This window comes from Xyrauchen texanus, chromosome 47 (assembly GCF_025860055.1).
Source record: "Xyrauchen texanus isolate HMW12.3.18 chromosome 47, RBS_HiC_50CHRs, whole genome shotgun sequence".
Lineage (NCBI taxonomy): Eukaryota > Metazoa > Chordata > Actinopteri > Cypriniformes > Catostomidae > Xyrauchen > Xyrauchen texanus.
Genome location: NC_068322.1, coordinates 12371162 through 12393735, shown reverse-complemented (window position 1 = coordinate 12393735; position 22574 = coordinate 12371162). Strand labels below are relative to the sequence as shown.

Here is a 22574-nt window from a genome sequence, read left to right as displayed (position 1 = left end):
ATAAACACATCTGCTGTGATTAGATCATGGCTGGTGCAATTTTACAACTGCACTAAAATTAAATGCATAGAGTTGGCAATAAATCCTGGAAGTCTAGGTTTAGTTTCTCCCAGTCTGGTTTAATGGATTAGAAGCGAGTGGCTGAAGCTGAAATATCAGCTTCGGGATTCATTTAAGCTCAAATTGTACTCTACTGTAGGAGAAGGACTGCATTGGGACTATCCATGTGAAACCATAAAATTATTATTGTGGTCACAACACATTGATTTGAGTATCATTGAGTAGTGCTTGACCAGCTGCCCAGACTACCAGTCAGTACTGAACAAGAGAAAGTAATTATGTCCATTTCTAATTTCAATAAGTGTATGCGATGTAAGCTTCATAAAGAATGAAAACACATTTATATAGTACAGTATGCTTGTTATTGTAGGCCAGGCTTATAATGCAACACTCAGTTTTATACTATATGTAACAGAGGTTACCTGCTCTGTCTCACTATCCACCTCTGATCTAGCTCAACCGTCACTGAAATCCAAACAAGTGAAACTGGTCATGAATTCTTGTCCTAGTGTCACTCTTCACCTCTGAAAAGCTCCATCAAACGCATATAAATTACTGTTATTCAACAAGGGAATGACAGCCCATGTCCTCTGTTGGAGGTTGGTGTGAAGTTTAAGATAGTGAAAATGATACAGTTCTTTTAATTCAATTCTCTTTCCATTTGTAGGAGTGTGCCGGTGAGCCCCTGTTCTCGCTTTTCTGTGCCATAAAGCAACAGATGGAAAAAGGCCCCATCGACTCAATCACTGGAGAAGCCCGCTACTCACTCAGTGAAGACAAGCTCATCAGACAGCAAATTGATTACAAGACTCTGGTAAGGACCTGAAGCCCAGTGTAGATTAGAGATGGAAGGAAAGAGATCATGTTTTGTAGGGAGAGGAAGATAGAGGAGGAGAGAAGTAAACTGAAATGGAAAATAAAGAATGAAACAAGGACAGAGGGATAGGGAAAAGGCTAAGAAGGGTGAAACTGTTCATGTAGAAGCAGACAGGTGTAGAGAGAGTAATTGGGTGATTTGTTTGGGGTGACATGGCATGCAATGCCCACTGCCCACTGTCTTCAAGCCTGACTGGGAACATGCAGGCTTGTTTTCACCTTTGACCTCTACCACATCCTGTGGTGATTGGCATTATCGTGTTCTGAGGGTCACTGTGACAGTCATGAGAGGGGCCTGTGTTGTTAGGACTGCATGTATGTCAGGGCGGGCTGTTTACCGGGACAGCACATTAGGAGGGTAATCTGTATTCTGCATGAAGAAGTGCGAGACAAAAGGATAGAGAGAAAGTGAATGTGGAGACTAGTGTTACCTCTTGGCATCTGGTGCGTTCCTCTCAACACAACACTGAATTGATGACTATAGGAGCCATTTCAGCTTCATCATTCTGTACTCACTTCCAAAACACTTGACAGACAGCTGCAGACCAGAAAGGCAAAGCCTTTCCTTAAAACCCACACACAGTTCATTTAATTGTATTGATTCTGGTTTTGGTCCCTCAAGAGAGTCCTTTATATAGGTGGACTGTAGGTAAATGAGGTCTCCTACTGTGCATGTGGTTATTTAGTCATAACAGATGCCAGCAAGGGCCCTTAAAGGCTCTTTATTCTATCTCCCTCATGAGTCTTTTTTACTGACTGAACAATGTAATTACATCTCATGATGATGGCAGTGATGATGTTGCTTTAGTGGTGACGTTAATTTAAGCTATCATCAGAGATGGCAAGTCTGACTGCAACAAAGATGACGAGGATAAGTGTGTTAATTGCAGACCAGTCGAGCCAAGGTGGTTAAGGTGATGACTCCCTCATGGTGGCCAGTAGGCTTTTTTTTCTCCCCTTTTTCTCCCCAATTTGGGATGTCCAAATCCAAATGTGCTCTAAGTCCTCGTGGTGGTGTAGTGGCTCGCCTCAATCCGGGTGGCGGAGGACGAATCTCAGTTGCCTCCGCGTATCTTATAACGTGGCTTGTTGAGCGCATTGCCGGCATCCATGCACAACTCACCATGCCCCACCAAGAGCAAACCACATTATAGTGACCACAAGGAGGTTACCCCAGGTGACTCTACCCTCTCTAGCAACTGGGCCAATTTGGTTGCATAGGAGACTTGGCTGGAGTCACTCAGCACGCCTTTGATTCCAACTTGCGACTCCAGGGGTGGTAGTTAGCATCTTTCTCGCTGTGCTACCCAGTCCAGTAGGTTTTTACACTTGCATTGTTATATCTGCTACCTAAGTTCATTCATTCAGAAATGCACCATACACGTTTGACAGATACTACCTTGAAGATTTGAAGCTCTAATTCTGTTCTGTTTAGATAATTTTTAGTCGTATTGTAATCTTTCACACAAAAAGACAATGATGTCATCATTTACTCACCCTCATGTTGTTGCAAACCCATATTGCTTACTTTCCTTTGTGGAACACAAAAGGAGATTTTAGTCAGAATGACAACCTGTCACCATTCACTTTCATTTTATGGAAAAAAGCATGCAAAAGACGTGTTGTGTGTTTGAGACCAACATATTGCTTAACATCTCATCTTTTGTACTCCACTGAAGGAAGTCGCATGGGTTTTGGAACAAAATAAGTGTAAGTAAATAATGTCAGTTTTCATTTTGGGGTGAACTATCTCTTTAAATGTAGATCAGCCCCTATCAGACATGTTGTGAAGATGAGCCTCACCAGGTACACATTTTGCCAACTCTGTGTAGAGCTTGATTAAACAATAGAACAGAAATTGCTCAAAATTAATCTAAATACTTCTAATTATTCTGCTCACATACACAGATGCATTTTTATCACTATTTAAACTCATCTGACAAAACAAAAGCATTTCAGATCACACGGATAAATAATTTTACAGCAACATGAATATTAATTCCTCTCCCATGCACACGCTAATTGGAGTAATTCTGCTCCTGTTTTGTGTAGGTGGTGAACTGTATGCATCCAGACAATGAGAAGAGTCCAGAAGTACAGGTGAAGGTACTTAACTGTGACACCATCAGCCAGGTGAAAGAGAAGATCCTGGATGCCATCTTCAAGAATGTCCCCTACTCACACCGACCAAAAGCATCTGACATGGACCTGGGTAAGACATTTATTAATTTACATTAAAAGTATACCTTTTATCAATATGTGCTAGGGGTGTAATGGTTAAAATTTCTCATGGTTCGGTTTGTATCACGGTTTTAGAGTCACAATTTCGGTACGGTTCAGTATATGTTATGTTCGGGGGGGAAAAATTATTACTGCCAAATCCAAAATAAATATATTCTACTTGATAACAGACACTTCAAGAGATTTTCCCTCACTACAAAGCACCATGCTTTTACTACAGTAACCACTTAAACATTGTAGTTGAAGTAAAAACATAGTAACCACAAAATTAACATGGTTACTGTCATATTTCTATACACACATTACTATAGTATATTATACTATATGGAAACTACAGTATGACTGTTGTAAAACAATGGTTAATTGTATCAAAACTATGATTTCTGCCAAGAAAACAATTGTGACTGCAGTTATTGTTTCTTCATTCATGGCTACTACAATAGTACTATAGTAAAAACATGGTTATTTTATGGCCACTACAGTATTACTACATAAAACCATGGTTAATTCTATCAAAACCATGATTTCTGCTAAGAAATCCATGGTGGAAACAGTCCTTGTTATTACAGTCATGGTTAATTAACTTAAAAAAAAATTCTCTAATTACTAACTCAACATTTTAACTTAAAACCTGCATTATTACACTACATGTATCAAAATAAAGTGCATTTATTTTTTTCTACCCAATTTGGAATACCCAATTCCCAATGCACTCTAAGTCCTTGTGGTGGTGTAGTAACTCGCCTCAATCCAGGTGGCGGAGGGCGAATCTCAGTTGCCTCCACGTCTGAGACCATCAACCCATGCATCTTATCACGTGGCTTGTTGAGCTTGTTATAACTTGACATAACACGCAGAGGCTTCCCGCCATTCACCGCGGCATCCACGCACAACTCACCACGAACCCCACTGAGATCAAACCACATTATAGCAACCACTAGAAGGTTACAATGTGACTCTACCCTCCCTAGTAACCGAGCCAATTTGGTTGCTTAGGAGACCTGGCTGGAGTCACTCAGCATGCCCTGGGATTCGAACTTGTGAACTCCAGGGGTGGTAGTCAGCGTCTTTGCTCGCTGAACTACCCAGGCCCCCACATAAAGTGCATTTCAAAATCAACTCATTGTATATTCAACGTTCAGAATCTGTACATCACTAAAGAAGAAATAAACTTGCTATAGAAATGAACTTTTCTTGAAAAATGTTAACACAACTCGATTATTTTAATCATACGGTGAAATCCAACATCTTCATCAATGGAGTAGGGCAACAAAACTTTGGCTTTGAACACCCCAAGTGCTTTAGTTACTGTTTCATGTCTGTCCAAACTAGCACCGAAAGACCTTTTCTCTCACAGTATGCGATTTCAGACACAACCTTATTGTAAAAAGTAGGGCAGTGCCCCTGGAGCTAAGTAGCTTATTCAAGGAAATTTTGCAATGATAAACCTAATTCTCCCACCTAATTGACAAGTGGGAGATTCAAACACTGGGAAAGTATCCCCACTGATCTGCACCAGTCTATTTTTCCACATATTGCAAATGAGACTCTTAGATACCAGAATCCACAGGCAACATCCCGTCTTCAATGTTCTATCTGTTTGCAGTTGTATTTTTTAACCGAATAATGCAACGCTAGTCTGTTCATTAGGGGATTGGTAACGTGATCAGTGAAGAAATTTTTTTAGCTTCTTTGACGGGCTCTCCTGTGTAAAATGCTTTTATGGGCCCCGGCGGGCAAGTGTGTTGTTTTATTATTGTTTTATTAGGAGGGAGAATTGGACGATGTCTAAGGGAGTTTGTGTGAGTGTGTTGCAAAGATAAAGCAATGGCCATCCCCGGATGAGAGGAGGTAACTCGGCATTCTGCAAATGGATCTCAGGGTCTCCAGTGCCCCTTCACACTTGCTGGACCTGATGTGGGGGCCAGATAAATATAATGAGTAATAGCAATGAGGTAGCCTCCATCTCCTCGAGCCCTCGGAGACAGATTGGACTGGAGTGTTTCTGTCCCCTGCTTTTGTTTTTAATTCTCTCTGTCACACTCCCCTGAGGGGAGGGAAGATCGAGGAAAAGAATGAGAGAGAGATGCAGACAAATCAATGCACTTGAACCCATCTCAGTCTCCATTCTCACCATCTCTCTGTCTTTATTCTATCCAGATACATCCTGCCCCTGTATTTTTTGGCAAGGATCTCATCCATTCTGGAAAATCTCTGCGCAATAAAGCACTCTTGCTTTTTAACACTTCTGTACAGCAGTTATACTTTCTCTCACCAGCTCTCTTCTCTTTATGACTGCCAATCTTCTTTCTGGACCATCTCTTTCACATGCTGTCAGAGATCACCATAGGTCGATTTGGGAATCAGGCCAGTGTCAGGTTTCTCTGTATCTATTTTCTTTTTTAAATCTCATTTTGTCTTCTTATGTTTGTTCTAATTTTCTTCACTTTCAGTCTTTTTACTTTCCTTGTTCTCTTTTCTTCATTTTTTTGTCTGCTTTTTGACTTATTTTATTTTTTGTTTAGTCTCTTTGTTTTTCTGCTTTTTGTTTTGTCTCCTTTTCTTTTCAAGCCTTTTCAGGTCTTGTCTCTTTTCTTTTCTTCACACCTTTGTCTTTCTTTTTAGTCTCTTTTTGTTTAGTCTATTCTTTCAGTCTTTTCTTTTTGTTTAGTCTCTTTATTTGGTCTATTTTCTTCATTCTGTTTGTTTACTCATCCATTTGCACTTTCTGATCTGGGGCTCATTTGCATGTTTATAGACAGTTGTACTGTAGTGAGATATAAAACAATGGCCGGGCCTCTCAGGGAGATTCAAAGTTATTCTCATCATCCAGAGACATGTTTCATCATCCTGCCTGTGATTATTGTTTTGCTTTTCTGTTTGGGATCAGAGCGAAAGATAGCAGCAGGCGGTGTGAAGAGGCCTCACTTCTCTAGCGTTCCAATCGTACGTTCATTTGCAGCGGGGGAGTTAAAAAGTTGTCTCTCTTGTTCCTGACCATTTTATCTGTACATCACATTGCACAAAGATATGTTAATTTCATTCAATGCTGATTCTCATCTTTCATCACTGATTCGCTCTGTTGTTTTTGCTGAGGATGCAGACAGCGGCTGTTGGGCTGTGATGGCTGTAGGGAGGGTCGGAGAATATCTTCGCATTTTGTTGTGCATCTCTTGCGAGCTCAGTAAGTTCAATAAGAGTAAGCTCAGCAGGAGGCTTAACGCGGTCGATCAGGGCCGTTTGGGCTCAGGAAGCTCGACCCACTACAGATGAAAAAGGAAGTGGTTTTCAGCAGTGGCTGTAATCGCGCCCATCGATCCACTGGCCACGAAGGCTCGGCTCTCTAACAAAGGGCAGAAGAGATTAATTTAACTTTTCTTGGCTTCCTCCCTTTCTCAAATGCTCCTTCACATACCCTTATTTTCTCTCTTATTTCTATTTCTTTCGCTCTCTCGTGCTCTGTTTAAATTCTTACCCCTTTTCATTATTTTCTTTTAGTTTTTGAAAGATTTCTACTTGAAAAAATGTTTTTTACTTCACTCAAAGCTGAAAAAATGCAGTTGTTCTTAAGATTACCATAAACTAGTATAAATACTGTACTATACCAGCAAATTTATCACACATAGCTGAACTATACAAAACATTTCTTGTGTCTCACTGGTCTCAGAGCTGAGCCTCAATGATTGGGCAATGTTCCTTGTTCATGCAAAAAAATAAGGGAATGTGACATTCTTTTGCTTTGACAACTTACTTTAGTTTGTTATGTGGTTGCAGAGTGGCGTCAAGGCAGAGTGGTGCGAGTTATCCTGCAGGACGAGGACGTCACCACGAAGATTGAGTGTGACTGGAAAAGACTTAACATACTGTCTCACTACCAGGTGAGATCCTGTGTCAGACTCACTCTAGTGCACACTTTACAGCACTGATTTTGATACTGTTATCTTTTCTTTTATTTATTTGTGTAATTAGTTGTGCTCAAGTTTTCCACAGTGTAGATACAAACTAACAACTAATAGTATTAATGGAAAAGTATAGTATAATTTAGTATAACTTTTTTGGAGAATTAAAGAGTTTCATTTAAAAAGAAAGAGATGTTTATAGCAGGGTTCCCACGGTGATAAAAACATGGAAATATCAGGGATTTTTAAGTTGTGTTTTCCAGGCCTAAACAAAAGTCATTGAAATTGATAAAATCATAAAAGTCATGGAAATTTCTATAGTGAGTATACATTTTCAATTTTTTCTCTGTTCTAAAACATTTCATGTTTGGTGTGCACTGTAGTGTAAAACTTGCTTGCAACAAAAGTGATGTCTGATTTGTGAGCAAATCATTACTTTGAGTTATTATTTTTAATGAAAACAGTTCACACAAGTCTAAATTATTAATCTATCTAAATCAAAATGTTTTTTTTTTTTAAATCTGGTGAGATTTTTTAATAAGGATGTATTTATTAACACTAGTTAACAAAAAGCAATCCTTTTACAGCATGGTTAATGTTTTAACATCAACAGTTTATATGTTCAGGGCCAGACAGATTGATGCCATATGTAGAGAAATGCAATCTTATTATAAAGTGTTACCAAAATCTGTATACAGTAATCACAAATGACCGTAAAGGACATGGAAAAGTAATGGAATTTCATTAGTGTGGGAACCTTGATATAGGCAAAATCGCAACAGTCTGAATAGTATTAGTGCTTAAAAGCAAACTCCTGTAGAAAAGACTGAGAATAGGTTTAGTGAGATTCAGTTCCAGTTAAGTGTGCCTTTTTCCAGGTAAACTTGCTCCTATAATGAAGCATACAGTATGCAGTTCTGTCACATAGTCAGCGGACCAAAACATGAATGCTTCAGAAGGATGCTGACACAATTTGAAAATTTTCTCTCTACCACCCCTACCATATACTTCAAGGGTTCTCATGAAATCAGACTAACACGTTGTGAGAGAGGCTTTTATTTGGATGTTGTTTTTTCTTCTTTTTTTTTAACATATTTTTCAGTTAGTGTTTTGGAAGATACTTGCTGTCAAAACAGCTTAAAATATATCTTAAATCAGGGAGATAAGCATTGTACCTGTGGTTCTCTTGAATGTTGAAATGTTGGTGCTAGCTATAAAACACTACTAGCTATAGACACCATAAACTAGATAATATAAACTTATTAAGTAAATAAACATAAAAGTATGACAGAATGCCCTTCTCTTGCATCACAGCTGGGACCTTAATGTTCCAGGCTCAAGTGGAGAAACAGAGTTCTTCACGTTCCACATGTTAGCATAGTTATTTTTTTGTAGACATTTTTTTAAAGATTTTTATTACTAAGGTTCCAAAAGTTTATATAAAAAAAAAACAATAAGTCAAGAGTTCTATGAGAACTGTTTTGAAATGGGGAACCCATTATCTCAGTAGATAGAGCATTACTCTACGACCTGGAGCCACTTTTTTCCACAGTATAAGGTGAATTTTCAAGGTAGATGTCCTTCAAGAAGCTTTGGCTTAGTAGACTCAATAGACTCTGCTAAGTACTGAATTTAGCTAGGAAAAGGTGAATGGGACTGTATGTGGGTGGGTGCCAAACCAGTCTTTTGTTCCAGAGGTAGCCTGTTCAGTCAAAAGCTTTATTGGGAAGCCAAAGAGCCTTCCCATAGAAATTAATTAAATCTTAAAAGTCATAAAAATGTCTATAGTGAATGTAGATTTTGATCTGGTAGAGCATGGCGTTAGCAACACCAAGATCATGGGTTCAATTCCCAGAGAACACACAAACAAATCAATAAATAAAAAATGTATTCCTTGAATGCAAAGTCACTTTGGATAAAAGTGCCTGCCAAAATGCGCAAATGTAAATGCATTTTTATCAAATTAACGATAAGATTCTATGTATTAACATTAGTAAATGCACTAACAATTAATTATTTATTTTTTTAGAATTTTTTACACTTTATATGAATCTTGTTTATTGTAAAAAAAATAAAAATATGCATGTGTAAAGTAAAACTTCCTTGCAAACCATAGTGATGTCTGATTTGTGAGTGAATCATTCTCTTGAGTTGGTTCTCAAAGAATCTCAAAGAATTGGTTCAACAAATTAGCCTGAATGATAAGTTAGCATACCAGTCAATCAAAATTCTTTAAAAAAAAATCCTCATTTAGTAATAGTCATGGAAATTATTTGGTCAAAAAGTTTGGGAACCCTATATATAAACACTCAAAGTATGAGAATTATGTGTCAACCTTATTCCCAAACATATTGGTCTGTCTGTCTTGCTGACTGGGAGGGAGAGAGGGCGGGGCAGATTAGGGTGGAGAGGAGACATGCAGTGCTTCATTAAGGTGTAAATAATTTCCTCGGCAAACCGCCCTCCAAATGAGCTTTTTTGTGAGAGAGGAGTCTGCGCAGTACTTAAATTAAATGTCAGAGGGGTGGCTCATGGGTGCTGGGCTGCAAGCGGTAGAATGGATTAGCTGTTGATTGGAATCGGAGATGAGATAATGAAGACGGAAGTTAATTCATTTTCAGTCGGGGAGGGCACACTATCCTTGACAAAAATGCTATTAGACACTCTAAGCCTGTTAGAGTTGTTGAAGAGGGAGCGAGACCTTCTCTACGTTATACAATCTAGCTGAGTTTCTTCATTTCCTTCTGGTAAGAGATAGTTCATCCAAAAATGAAAATTGTGCAAACAATTACTCACCCTCACCATGTTGTTTCAAATCTGTATTACTTTCTTTCCTCTTTGAACACAAAAGAGAGAATGTTAGCCTCAGTCACCATTCACTTTCCTTGTATAAAACAAGATACAATGAAAGTGCATAGTGACAGGGGCTGACATCTTGCCAAACATATCATCTTTTCATTTTTGAGTGAACTATTTTCTTCTTTTTTCCCCTTTCTCACTTATTGCACCAAATTCCCTCACTGCTTAGTGGTTGTATATAATGTGAAACTGGATTCAGCTGTGTATATCTAGGAAGCTCCTCTGTGCATTTATAATATACTGTATATCTCAAGTCATCTTTGATACTTTCGTCCAAATCAAGGAGCTTCTCTCTATTCAAATGCATCTGCCTCTGACTTATTCTTTGACGTTAATTCTTTGATGTCTTCTTGAGAAGCATTGCATTGGGTTGCATAAGCCCCATCTGTGATATTTGACAAGTCTTAATGTTATCAGGAACACAGAGTCTAAAGCATAAACTTGCCCACACACAAAAGATGAATAAGAAAATCTCTGCTGTTTTCTAAAAAGCCCCTTTATACTTCCATTTGTTCACCTGTCTGATTGACCATTTGATTCATTAAAGTTTGGTTGGCATCTGTGCCGCAGTAAACGAGGAAAGCTTCACATTTAGATGGTCTGGAGAAAAAGAGATTCATGGTGTTAGAAATTGCAATGCAGTTCTTGGCCTAAACCATCTAGATCTACACTGTCACCTCATTTATCCCTGCAAGTGCCGCAGGCATCCAATGCCAAATTATGTAGGGCAAGGAATCTCATTGGGGAGAAGAGGCCCCTGTGTGTTAATTGAATTTGGCTTTCTAATGCTTACTGTGGTTAGCAGATATTGAGGCATACGGTTAAATAGCCTGGCCCATCCCAAAGGTAGATACTTATTGAAAAGGGAGCAGAATATCCAATCCCATCTCTCTCTCACTCATCCAGTTACACATTAACAGGCCTGCCCAAACTCCCAACTGGGCCCCTGAAAGAATACATATATTGGGCTCCCTTCAGTCAGATCTCCAGACATAGCACTATCGGGGTGTTTAACTGTATTATCTCTTTACTATACCCCCTCCTCTTATGGGTGGCCCTGCACATTAATAATTATACCAGGACAAGAAATAAGACCTATTGTATATCTAATTCATGACCTACTGTATATCAAAGAGGCCTGAAGTTTATAAAATGTTTTGTGTTTGTTGAGTCATTGATTTTTGTATTTTTTTTTTTGTCTGCAGGTGACTGATAATGCTGTGGTAGCTCTTGTACCCAAGCAGGTGACTGCATACAACTCTGTGAACAATTCCACAGTCTCCAGAACATCTGCCAGCAAATATGGTATGTCTCTGATGCCACCTAACCCTGCATGTATATGTGTGCAAGTGCTATAAGAAGTCATAGCAAAAGAAATATGGTGCAGTAATTTGGAATCTTTTGAGAGTCTTAATAAGAAGATAAGTCATTCATTGCTGGATCCCCCTGCCAGAGGCTAATGCAGGGAAAAATACAGTACATTCACATCTCAACAATACTCTTTCACTGGCATGTATAATCGAAACACACGGATAAAAATATGCTAAAGAAATTTGACTTAAGTTCCTTCACCAAGACAGTTTCCTCTGTGTCATTCCACCTGAGCTGCACCAAGAACAGAAAAGGAGTTAGCAATCTTGTTGTCTCACAGGGAAGAAAGAGAAAAGCAGAAGTTAAATGTGAAGTGGCTTAGTCACTCACAAAAGAGAACAGGAATGGAGCTCAAACAGAATTATGTGGAGATAATCGGCCAGCGTACAAAGTTAAAAGCAGGGAAAATTAGTCTCTTTGCACTTGACTTTCCTCCTGAGACTCTGAATCTGGCCCTGTCATTTGTCCGCTGTCAGCTCCTCATACGATTGGGTTTGATAAAGCTGAAGATCAAAGCTCAGGGCCATCCAAGCACTCCCCCCTACACATCAAATAGACCATTAAAATCATCTAATCTCCCTAGACTTTCCTGCACTCTAAACGAGCCTTAAATAAGTGTGACAGACAGGAAAGTGAGAAGGAAAATGACACATCATTTCACTCTTTCAGAATTAGCTTCAAAAGACAGGGAGGCTCTTTAGACAGGACGAGCAGGAGAACGGCTTTGAACCAGCTGGGCACAATGAAGAGATGCTGTGGAAAGAAAGAGTGGACATTTATGAGACTGCAGCTACTGTATTTTATAATAAAATTTCCACCAAATGTTGGCTATGTTCACACAGTTTTTGTAGTGTTTGGGAATGAAAGCTGTATTTACCAACAAGTCTGACTCTCAAATTGTCACATTCAACAGGAGAGGATTGGTAACCTGTTCATAAAAAAACATCACTCAAAGTCCATCTTTAACTTACAAGATATGCACAAAGCCACTCTGGCAGATAACTATAGTATATATTAACATTTTGCATTGCATTTTTAAGGATTTAATGTAATGTTTGGAATTTTGGGAAGCCCTGGCTGTTCTATACTGTACACAACCAAATTAGCACTTCATACAAGACTTTCAACAGTGTGAACATAGTCATTGAGAGAGCAGTTCTAGGGCAGTTTTCCCATAGTCTCTCTCTCTCTGTCTCTATCTGGAGTTGTTCTTTATTTCCCAATTTCTCTCTCTTTTTTTCCCCCTATAGGAGATTGATTTCTGTTGCATCTGCCACTGTGGACTTTTTTTATCTTACCAAATCAGGCCTTTGCCAATCAATGTTTTGCATACTGTGTAAACATTCATCAAGCTGTTTGTGTGTGTGTGTGTGTGTGTGTGTGTGTGTGTGTGTGTGTGTGTGTGTGTGTGTGTGTGTGTGTGTGTGTGTGTGTGTGTGTGTGTTTTAAATGTCATGGCTCATCTCCCTATTGGCTGAAGCATGAATATTTCATCTGGCCTGACACCTGTTCGATTTTGTGTCAGCCAAAGTGAGTGAACATGCACGTCCACCGGAAATAAAGGGATGAAAAATTAAGCGTCCATAAATTCTAAATTATACATTTTTAAGTTCTACCCAACAAAAGGCAATGTGTTCTCTACAGATAGGAGGAGATTTTAACAGCTGCATGGGACATTTGTCAGCAGAGAAAGATTGAGGAATCACAGTCTTCTAGCTCATCCACTGAAACATTTCTGTCTTTTCACTCCAACAGAAAACATGATCAAATACACAGGCAGCCCAGACAGTCTTAGATCTCGCACCCCAATGATCACACCAGACCTGGAGAGCGGACTTAAGGTGTGGCATTTGGTGAAGAACCATGAGCATGGAGACCAGAAGGAGGGAGATCGTGGCAGCAAAATGGTCTCAGAGATCTACCTGACCAGGCTGTTGGCAACCAAGGTAAGCTTTGTGTGTCATTGAAAAAACCCAAAAAGGAGTAGTTAGAGCAATCTAGGGTAAAAATTTAACTCAGGGTGTCAAATGGTTTTTGATATTTCAGACATTAGATACACCAAACTGTTCCAAAATAAGTTTGTTAATGTAAAGAAACATGTTGCAACCTTCAAGAGATGTTTAAGGGATGACTTTCCAGAAAGATTTAAACCTTCTAGAATGAGATCAAAATGAGATATTTAAGAGGCCACATGTGTCAAATGTTTGATGTTTATGCTATTTGTGTCAAACTGCAATTGGCCCTTCTTCTCTTTTAGTTTTATGATAACTGACTTGATGTCACAGCATCAGTAGAGATGGCGAACAGACATTTGTTTCGGCCATATGTCTGAATACAAATCCCTTACTACCTAAAAAAAAAGAAAAGAAAAGAATATTACTATTTCTCATACTTATGATTAAAGATTTGAACAAACCCCTAATCCTTTTGTTATAAATTTTCCTGCGCTGTTTGTTGCTACAGACATGAATGATACCTCAAATCATAGAGGTGTCGTAGAGGTGAAGTGTGTTATTACTTTTCTAAGCAATTAGACTTACCATTTGCCACTGGTGAATGATAAAACAAGGGACCCAGGCTACATCAAGGTATCATAATGTCATAGGCTACATTCACACCACTGCTGAATGTGGCCCAAATCTGATTTCTTTTCACTCACATGTGACATAGGTCTGTTAATTGGATAACAGTGTGAACAGCCACAAGCGCTTTAAATCAGACATTTTACTAATCTGATCTGGGCCACTATTTTATGTGGGAAGAAATCGGACAAGTATCTGTTTTTTCCGATGCATCTTTAGTCTTTTTACATCTAACTCAAAACTGATTTACTGTGTAAGAAGCCTGTTATGGTTTAAAACATAACATAACATAAACATATATTTTCTAGTTAATGCATTTTGTTTCTTTTTAGGAAAGAAAATTATAGGCTTCAGTGGTTGGGCTCATCAGTTCGTTTGAATTTCACATAGTAAAATAATGTATACACATGAAAAAATGCAGAGGTTGATTTAGACAAGAAAACAGTATCTATATTTCTCAAACTGTATCAAAACACAAGTGCAAACAAGTCAATGGAAATCTGGAATATTTACATATAGCAACTCTTACCTTACATATACTGTATAGTGCCGTTTTTCGATTGTGTTTCTCTCTTGTTGAATTCGCAAAGTCCGAGAACAAGAAAATATTGTGATTCTTCCAAGAAAGCTTTCCTTTGATCCTCACTTTGTGCAACACATGGCCAGATTTGGCCAGAATTGATCGTGGCCTGTCCCCCTCAGCGGATCTGCAAGCCAGGACTCTGTGAGCTCGCTCGATTTCCAGCTTATGGCCTGTAATGTCGAGCAGACTCAGGAAGTGCTCGTCTAGGAATTTCACCAAATCTCTGCATTCTTAATTCTCAGGAATTCCAACAATCCCTACGTTATTTCATCAGCTCCTATTTTCCAAATCTTTCAGTTTTTCCAAAATGCTTTCCACGTCTATTTTGTGCAAATTACTTTATTTGAAATGGCTTTATTCATCTGGTCTACCATCACTTGCTGACTGATATTTTATTAGACTCATTAAGTGTCCTATTTGGATAAAAAAAGAACCTGCTAATAACAATTTTAATAAGTTAACTCATTACACATAATGAACATGTTTGTGTTTGATATTTGCATAGTGTTTTTCACATGCAGGTCAGTTAACGTGTTGGCTGTTCACATATGTCTGATATGAGCTACATTTAAAATGTTGTGTGAACATCCTTACAAATTTGGGCCACGTTCAGCTTTGGTATGAATGTTGCCTAGAGACTTGGAGGTGGCTCTTTTTAATTGGGTAAGTAAACAATCACCCAGAACACACTAGCAACCACTTAACTAAATACTAAAGACTTCTCACAACACCTTAGCGACTACCCACAAAGCCCTAGCACTGTGGCAGCAACTTTAGCCCACACAAGTTCCATTCATATTTTCTTCAATAAAAATGTTGTTTTCTGTGTTGTTTTACTGGTTTCAAACACATATTCACAAATGCCCTGGTGATTACACTACTCAGCTTGCAGACAGTGTGTCATATTTTTAGACGGATTATTTCAGTGAAATAATCAGTTTATCTCCGACACCATCTCGCTCTTGGTGAAAAATGATTGGTGTGACAGCACAGTAATTGACTGTTTGGCTTTCACCCCTGCAATAAATACCTGCTATCTGCCTGGGGTGCAGATGCTTCCCATATTCAGTCCATCATTGTCTCAGTTTCTCTAGAGGACAGGCAAGCTTTACCTATTCTCCACTCTCACCATGATGCCAAGCATGATTTAAAGAAACAGCTCACCAAAAAATGTGAATTATATCATCATTAGCTCACCCTTGTGTTGTTACATACCATTATGGCTTTCTTTTTTCCATGGAACACTAAATAAGTTGTCAGGCTGAAGTTTGGTCTTATTCACCAATCACTTTGAATGCATCTTTCTTATAAAAGTGAACTATCTACAATAAAAGTGAAAAAGTGAGTCGTTTGGCCTAACAAAGCCGGGTTGGAACAACATGAGGGGTGAGTAAATAATGACTTATTTTGTCTTTCTTTGCCTGTTGCCTCACATTTTTCATCTCTTCCTGTTTGCAATTACACAAATTTCCTTTCCTCGCTTGTTCAAACAAGATCACTTGAAGTTTAATGCTTGCCTGTCTGCCTGTGTCTGATAGTGTGCTTTTAAGTGCGGTGTAATGACCAGGTACATTTCAACAGCTGCAAATAGCAGCTTTGGTATCTGGGCGAGTAAAGATGATGTCAGTCATCACACAGGATGACACATGTCAGAATGCTTTCAGTCATCCGAGTCACCAATGGATTTTATTTGTTGTGGCTTGTGCCTGACTCATCCTGATGCAAAGCCGGTGGTGGCTGCAAGATATAGGCAGAGCTTTTTTGATAGTCTTGCTCATTCTCTCTCTCTTTCATGCATCCTATCAGTTCTTTCATTACATGTGGATTAGAATTGGTCATCTTCTCTCCTTCTTAGACTCAATGCCATTAAATCAAATTAGGGTCAATAGTGCAGGGTGGACATTAATCCAGCCGCACCAAGCTGCTTAGGCAGATTCGCTTCCATTCCCAGATATTAAAGGTGAACTTCGAAGTAACAATTTCACTATCAAAGTGTACGATTCAGGAACGGTGGTTTTGTTGTTGGTATTACTGACAGGTGGCCCAGAAACACTTTTCTCAACACAGTAGCTCTGTTCAGAGAAATACAACAATACATGTCTTCTATGTAATAGCGAGTCCTTTATTGTTTAGCATCTTCAGGGAGCCTCTTATGTGCCAGTCTGTAAAGCAGATGGATGGATGGGTGGATCTGTCGCCTTTGTGAATGAATGAATATAAACCCTCTTCTCCATTAATTGTGGTTCCTCAGGGCACTCTGCAGAAGTTTGTGGATGACCTGTTTGAGACCATCTTCAGCACTGCACACAGAGGAAGTGCCCTCCCTCTCGCTATCAAGTACATGTTTGACTTCCTGGATGAACAGGCCGACAAGCACAACATTTACGACCCGCACGTCAGACACACATGGAAGAGCAACTGGTAAGACATCCTAAAAATGTACACAAATTGGCGTTTTCATAATAAGTCTGAAGCGCTGCAAGAAAATTGTGTCATTTTTGTAAATACAGAGAGGCAGTGTCAGTCCCAGAAGAAAAGAAGCATCATCAGCATCACTGCCACCAATGTGGATGTTGCCATGGAAATCACCATGGCAATTAGGGAAATTAATAATGCTCGTTTCCAAATTAATTTCACCCAACCAATTTAGAGCCATGTCCCTATGGTGGAAGGGGGCTGTGGCGGTTAAATAAACAACTTGCAGATATAAAGAGTGGATGAGAGGGAAAAGTAAAGCTTGGCATTACGTTTAATGAGTGGTAATCTATCATTAGCCTCTGCCAGCATACCATCATGCCCCACCCCAAAGGGCTATAGGGGATGAAATTATGATATTGCATGTTTCAGGGCCATTTGAGAGCATTAAGTGTTTTTGGAGAGCACAAAGGGTCACTCTTGCATTACACATTAATGGAATCGTTCTCACAGAAAGCAAAACGTTAAATAGCGATTTATCATCTTGTGCTCCTCGTTGTGCATTAAAGCTGAATTCCAGTATGGTGTCTGTGATTTTTTTTATGTGTGTGAGAGGGTTTTCAATAGGACTAATGCACTGCCATCCTGCTTTTTGCTGACAGCTAATGTCTCTCTCAAACAAAGAAAGAGGTTAATTTTCATGTATTGTGCAAAAAACAACAGGCTCAGCCATATCTATGTGGCTAGATATGCTGCCACTACACGAGGCACTAATTGGGCCGATGTCAAGGGTGGGACATATTTGCTGTCTGTGGATGATTTTAACACTTTGAATCTAAATGCACTTGGCCATGAAAGCACAGGCATAATCTCTACTTTGTTTACCACTTGCTCATCAGTTCTTTTACTATGTATTATTGTTTGTAATTCGAAAGTGAAAGGATTTGCATGGGCTAAACCTTGGGGTTTATTATGATTGATATTGTCTGTAAGCAAAAGAGAGATTTCCAGGCAATCCAGATGGCAACTTAAGATGTCTCTTCCTTATCCTCTTATTTGAGTGTGTCCTACTGACAGAAGCTGCTTTATTATTAGTAATGAGTATAACAGTCTAGACCTCCATGATCAAGTTTTCCCATAATATGACACATATAACTAGATCAAGCCCATAAGAATTCATTCAGACTTATCAAATGCACATTACGCCTCATTCAATCCCGAAATCACAGTCTAAATGATGGATTCCCCAGTTTTGCTATACATCTCTTCTTCAAATGCATCAAAGAATGCCTTAAATATCCGATTTTTAACCAAAACCAGGCAGAGATGGATTGCTAATGGACAGACCTCTCGCAAATCATCCATCATGCCATTGTTTGTCTGGTAATTGGGCGAGGGGAGGGTGGTAGAGCCTGTCAATCAAATTGAAGCTGTCAGTGAATGGCAATAGATAAAGCAGTTTGTGTAGGTTGGGTAAATTAAATATATGCTTAGCTACTCAAAATGCAGATGAACAGAATTAATGATGTGGGCAATAGCAACCATTGGTGAAGCCACAAAGCTGATCACTGATTCACTGCCTGATTAGTTGATTTTTGGCTGGATACTGCTGCCTAGAAGAAACGCACAGTATAGCGATTTGATTAATGTGAAATGGTACAGGCATATCTTGTCAAATGAATGTCAAACAAGTCACAAAGGTCAGATTATTAGACTGATTTGCAGGTTTACCTCCCAAAACTGTGATGTTCAAGTGCAACACAGGTATTGCCAGCACTTTGCAACATTACACAAAATACAAGGCAGAGGAAACCAAGAGACTGACAAAACTCCCCTGAGAGACTTGCGCTGAGCTGAGTGCTATATTTAGCTAGGATCTAGTCCATCCAGAAATCATTCAATTCAAGAATTATGAAGCTTCAAACATGTCCTGCTTTTGTTCTGTATGATAATATGATCTTCCCTGAGGCCAGTAGTGCTAGGTTTACGATGGTGTTGACTTGTGTTGTTAAAGCATTTAGAACCTTTGATAGAGTGCAGATAATCCCAGTTGATTCTCTCTGATTAATTTGGGAGTCATAATACAAGTTTGCTCCCTAAATCCTCTTTTGTGCAGTTGTTATTGTTAAATGAATTCAGAGGGCTATGGAGAGGGGGGCTGGTATGGAAAAAGCTTTTGTTGAATGTTTTCTCTCTATTTGATGTAAAACTGCATCCACTTCACTGCAGTGTCCTCACTTATTGCCTCCTTTGGTCCCGTTGTCTCCCATGCTCGGTTAAGACAAAACCAAGCGGTCTTTAAAACTAACGAGAACTCTGCAGTCCCAGACCAAACACCCATCTGTGACCCTTGAGACACACTCACACACCTAGGGCCTAGGCTAAGTTGATTTCTCTTTAGAACAATTGGGCAGGGGTATAAAATAGGCTTGTATACGTGTATTGCTTTAGACAGGCACACGATTGCAGGACAGCCCACAGATACAAAATACTAAAATTACATGTATCAGTTAAGCACTTGGTTCAAGGAGAAATCCTTAGATGTTATGACAAGTTTCTGCTTCCTATTTATATGATTTAATACATAAAGGAATGTCATAGGACTAAAATCTGTTCCTTGCTCCCTACAGCCTACCTCTACGGTTCTGGGTGAACGTTATCAAGAACCCACAGTTTGTGTTCGACATCCATAAGAGCAGCATCACGGACGCCTGTCTGTCTGTGGTGGCACAAACCTTCATGGATTCATGCTCGACGTCAGAACACCGCTTGGGCAAAGACTCCCCTTCTAACAAGCTGCTATATGCCAAGGATATTCCCAGCTACAAGAGCTGGGTTGAGAGGTAGGCATGTGTGTGTTTCTTAATAGGAAAAACAGTATCCTGGTGTGTCTGCATACTTCCTACATATATGCCATTTCTAGTTCTTGCTGAGTGATAAAACAACCAAAGCCAAAGACTGTCTATCACAGTATCTACAGCCGTGGCCAAAAGTATTGTCAGTGACATACATTTTGTGTTTCGCAAAGTTCTTTGCTTCAGTTGTTGTGGTGTTGATTCACATTATTTCTAGATTAATGTGCAGAGTGATCAGATGCATTTTAAATAATTGCAAAAAGCCTCATTGGCCAAAGAAATTAACATTATCACAAAAACCCAAATTTCACAGTTTTTTTTTTTTTGGCCCTGGCACAAAATTATCAGCTAACATCATTTCACTAATCATGTCAGCAGCATCTGGGAAAGTGTGAACGAGTACTAGTCTAGTGAAATCACTCTATCATTCTGATTGGATTATAAGAGCAGACTGATTGCTATAAAAGGAGGGAAGAAGTGCTTCCAATCATTGTGTTCTTGTTAGCTGTGGTTACCTCTAAAGGAAGATGTGCAGCCATCGTCGCTTTGCATCAAAATGGTCTCACATGCAAGGAAATTGCTGCAAAGAATATTGCACCTGAAAGAACCATTTGCCGGATCATCAAGAACTTTAAAGAGAGAGGTTCAACTGCAGTGAAGAAGGCTTCAGGACGTTCCAGAACCATCTCCTCCTGAGGCGTCAGCTATGGAATCAGAGCTTGCTCAATATTGGCAGCAGGATGGTGTGAGTGCATCTGCATGCACAGTGAGGCGAAGACTTTTGGACAATGGCCTGGTGTCAAGAAGGGCAGCAAAGAAGCCACTTCTCTCCAAGAAAAACATCAAGAACAGACTGAAGTTCTGCAGGAAGTACAAGGATTGGACAGCAGAAGACTGGTGCAAAGTTATTTTCTCGGATGAAGCCCCCTTCCGATTGTTTGGGACATCTGGAAAATCAATAGTCTGGAGAAGAAAAAGTGAACGCTACAGGTGAAGTCCTGTGTCATGCCAACAGTGAAGCATCCTGAGACCATCCATGTGTGGGGTTGCTTTTCATCCAAGGGAGTGGGCTCTCACACAGTTCTGCCCAAAAACACTGCCAAAAATAAAGAATGGTATCAAAACGTCCTGCAAGAGCAACTTCTCCCAACAATACAGGAGCAATTTGGTGATCATCCGTGCATTTTCCAGCATGATGGAGCACCATGTCACAAGGCAAGAGTGATAATGAAGTGGCTCGGTGATAAGTACATTGACATTTTGGATCCGTGGCCAGGCAACTCCCCAGATCTTAATCTCATAGAGAACCTGTGGTCAATCCTCAAAAGGCGAGTAGACAAGCAGAAGCCCACCAATTGTGATTAACTACGAGCACTAATAAGGCAAGAATGGATCGCCATCAGTCAGGATTTGGCTAAGAAGCTGATATCCAGCATGCCAGAGTGAATTGCAGAGGTTATGAAGAACAAGGGTCAACATTGTAAATATTGCCAATGAAAGCGTTTAAAACTTATGAAATACTTATAATTTCCAGTATACCATAGAAACATGTGAAAAAAGAATCTACAAATACTGAAGCAGCAAACTTTGCAAAACACAAAATGTATGTCACTGCCAATACTTTTGGCCACTGATGTAGTGGTCCACCACAGAAATACAACTCAGGTTTGCTTGCTTTCTTTTGTAATTTAGTCACCCTCATGTGCTCCAAACCTGCATGACTTTTTTTTTTGTGGAAAACATAAGGAAATGTTTGGCAGGCTCAGTCATCATTTACTTTCATTGTATGGAAAAAAGATGCAATGAAAGTGAATTGTAAATGAGACCAACTAGTGCCTTACATCATCTTATGTGCTCCAATGAAAAAAGTAAGCAATACTTACTTTACAAAAAAGGGGGTTTGGAACAACATGAGGGAGGGTAAATTATAACTTTTTAATATAACATTTTTTAATTGAAGTGAGCACAATCAGGCAGAAATAAATTGTGTATGTGACAGAAAAGTGAGTATGTTTGGTAAAACTAGACTGTCATGATGCTTGCTTAAATGCTTGAAACATTTTTTTATTTTTTTTTTTTTGTAGTGTAAGAACATCGAAGTGTGTGTTTGTGGCTGGTTTTGCCAGAGGCAGCAAGTTTGTGTATTATTCTGGGTCTACAGGCTGGCTGGACAAATCAGTATGTAAGCTCATGTAGAGGAGGGATTTGCATTAATGCAGTATGATGTACTGTATGTGTGTCAGAGTTTGCGGTTACTAAGGTTTGATCTACAGTTTGTCAGAAGTTTAAATACACCTTAGCCAAATACATTTAAACTCAGTTTTTCACAATTCCTGACATTTAATCATAGAAATCATTCCCTGACTTGGTCAGTTAAACTACTTTATTTTAAGAATGTGAAATGTCAGAATAATAGTAGAAAGAATTATTTATTTCAGCTTTTATTTCTATCATCACATTCCCAGTGGGTCAGAAATTTACACACAATTTGTTGGTATTTGGTAGCATTGCCTTTAAATTGTTTAAATTGGGTAAAACTTTTTGGGTAGCCTTTCACAAGCTTCTCACATTAAGTTGCTGGAATTTTGGCCCATTCCTCCAGACAGAACTGGTGTAACTGAATCAGGTTTGTAGACCTCCTTGCTCACAAATGCTTTTTCAGATCTGTCCACAAATCAGATTGAGGTCAGACTTTGTGATGGCCAATCCAATCCCATGACTTTGTTGTTCTTAATCAATTTTGCCACAACTTAAGAGTTATGCTTGGGGTCATTGTTCATTTGGAAGACCCACTTGCAACCAAGCTTTAAATTTATGGGGGATGTCTTGAGAT

General features: G+C 39.2%; 1 protein-coding gene across 2 annotated transcripts in view; it reads left to right on the top strand.

Annotated features, from left to right (window-relative positions):
• LOC127638792 (plexin-A4) overlaps nt 1-22574 on the top strand; it is a 322817-nt gene that overhangs the window by 292086 nt on the left and 8157 nt on the right. For both annotated transcript variants that reach the window (XM_052120525.1, XM_052120526.1), the window contains 7 exons: nt 728-874; nt 2989-3148; nt 6952-7055; nt 11141-11240; nt 13062-13252; nt 16723-16892; nt 19517-19729. In XM_052120525.1, coding sequence (XP_051976485.1) covers nt 728-874; nt 2989-3148; nt 6952-7055; nt 11141-11240; nt 13062-13252; nt 16723-16892; nt 19517-19729 — 1085 coding nt within the window. The remainder of the gene's footprint in view (nt 1-727; nt 875-2988; nt 3149-6951; nt 7056-11140; nt 11241-13061; nt 13253-16722; nt 16893-19516; nt 19730-22574) is intronic.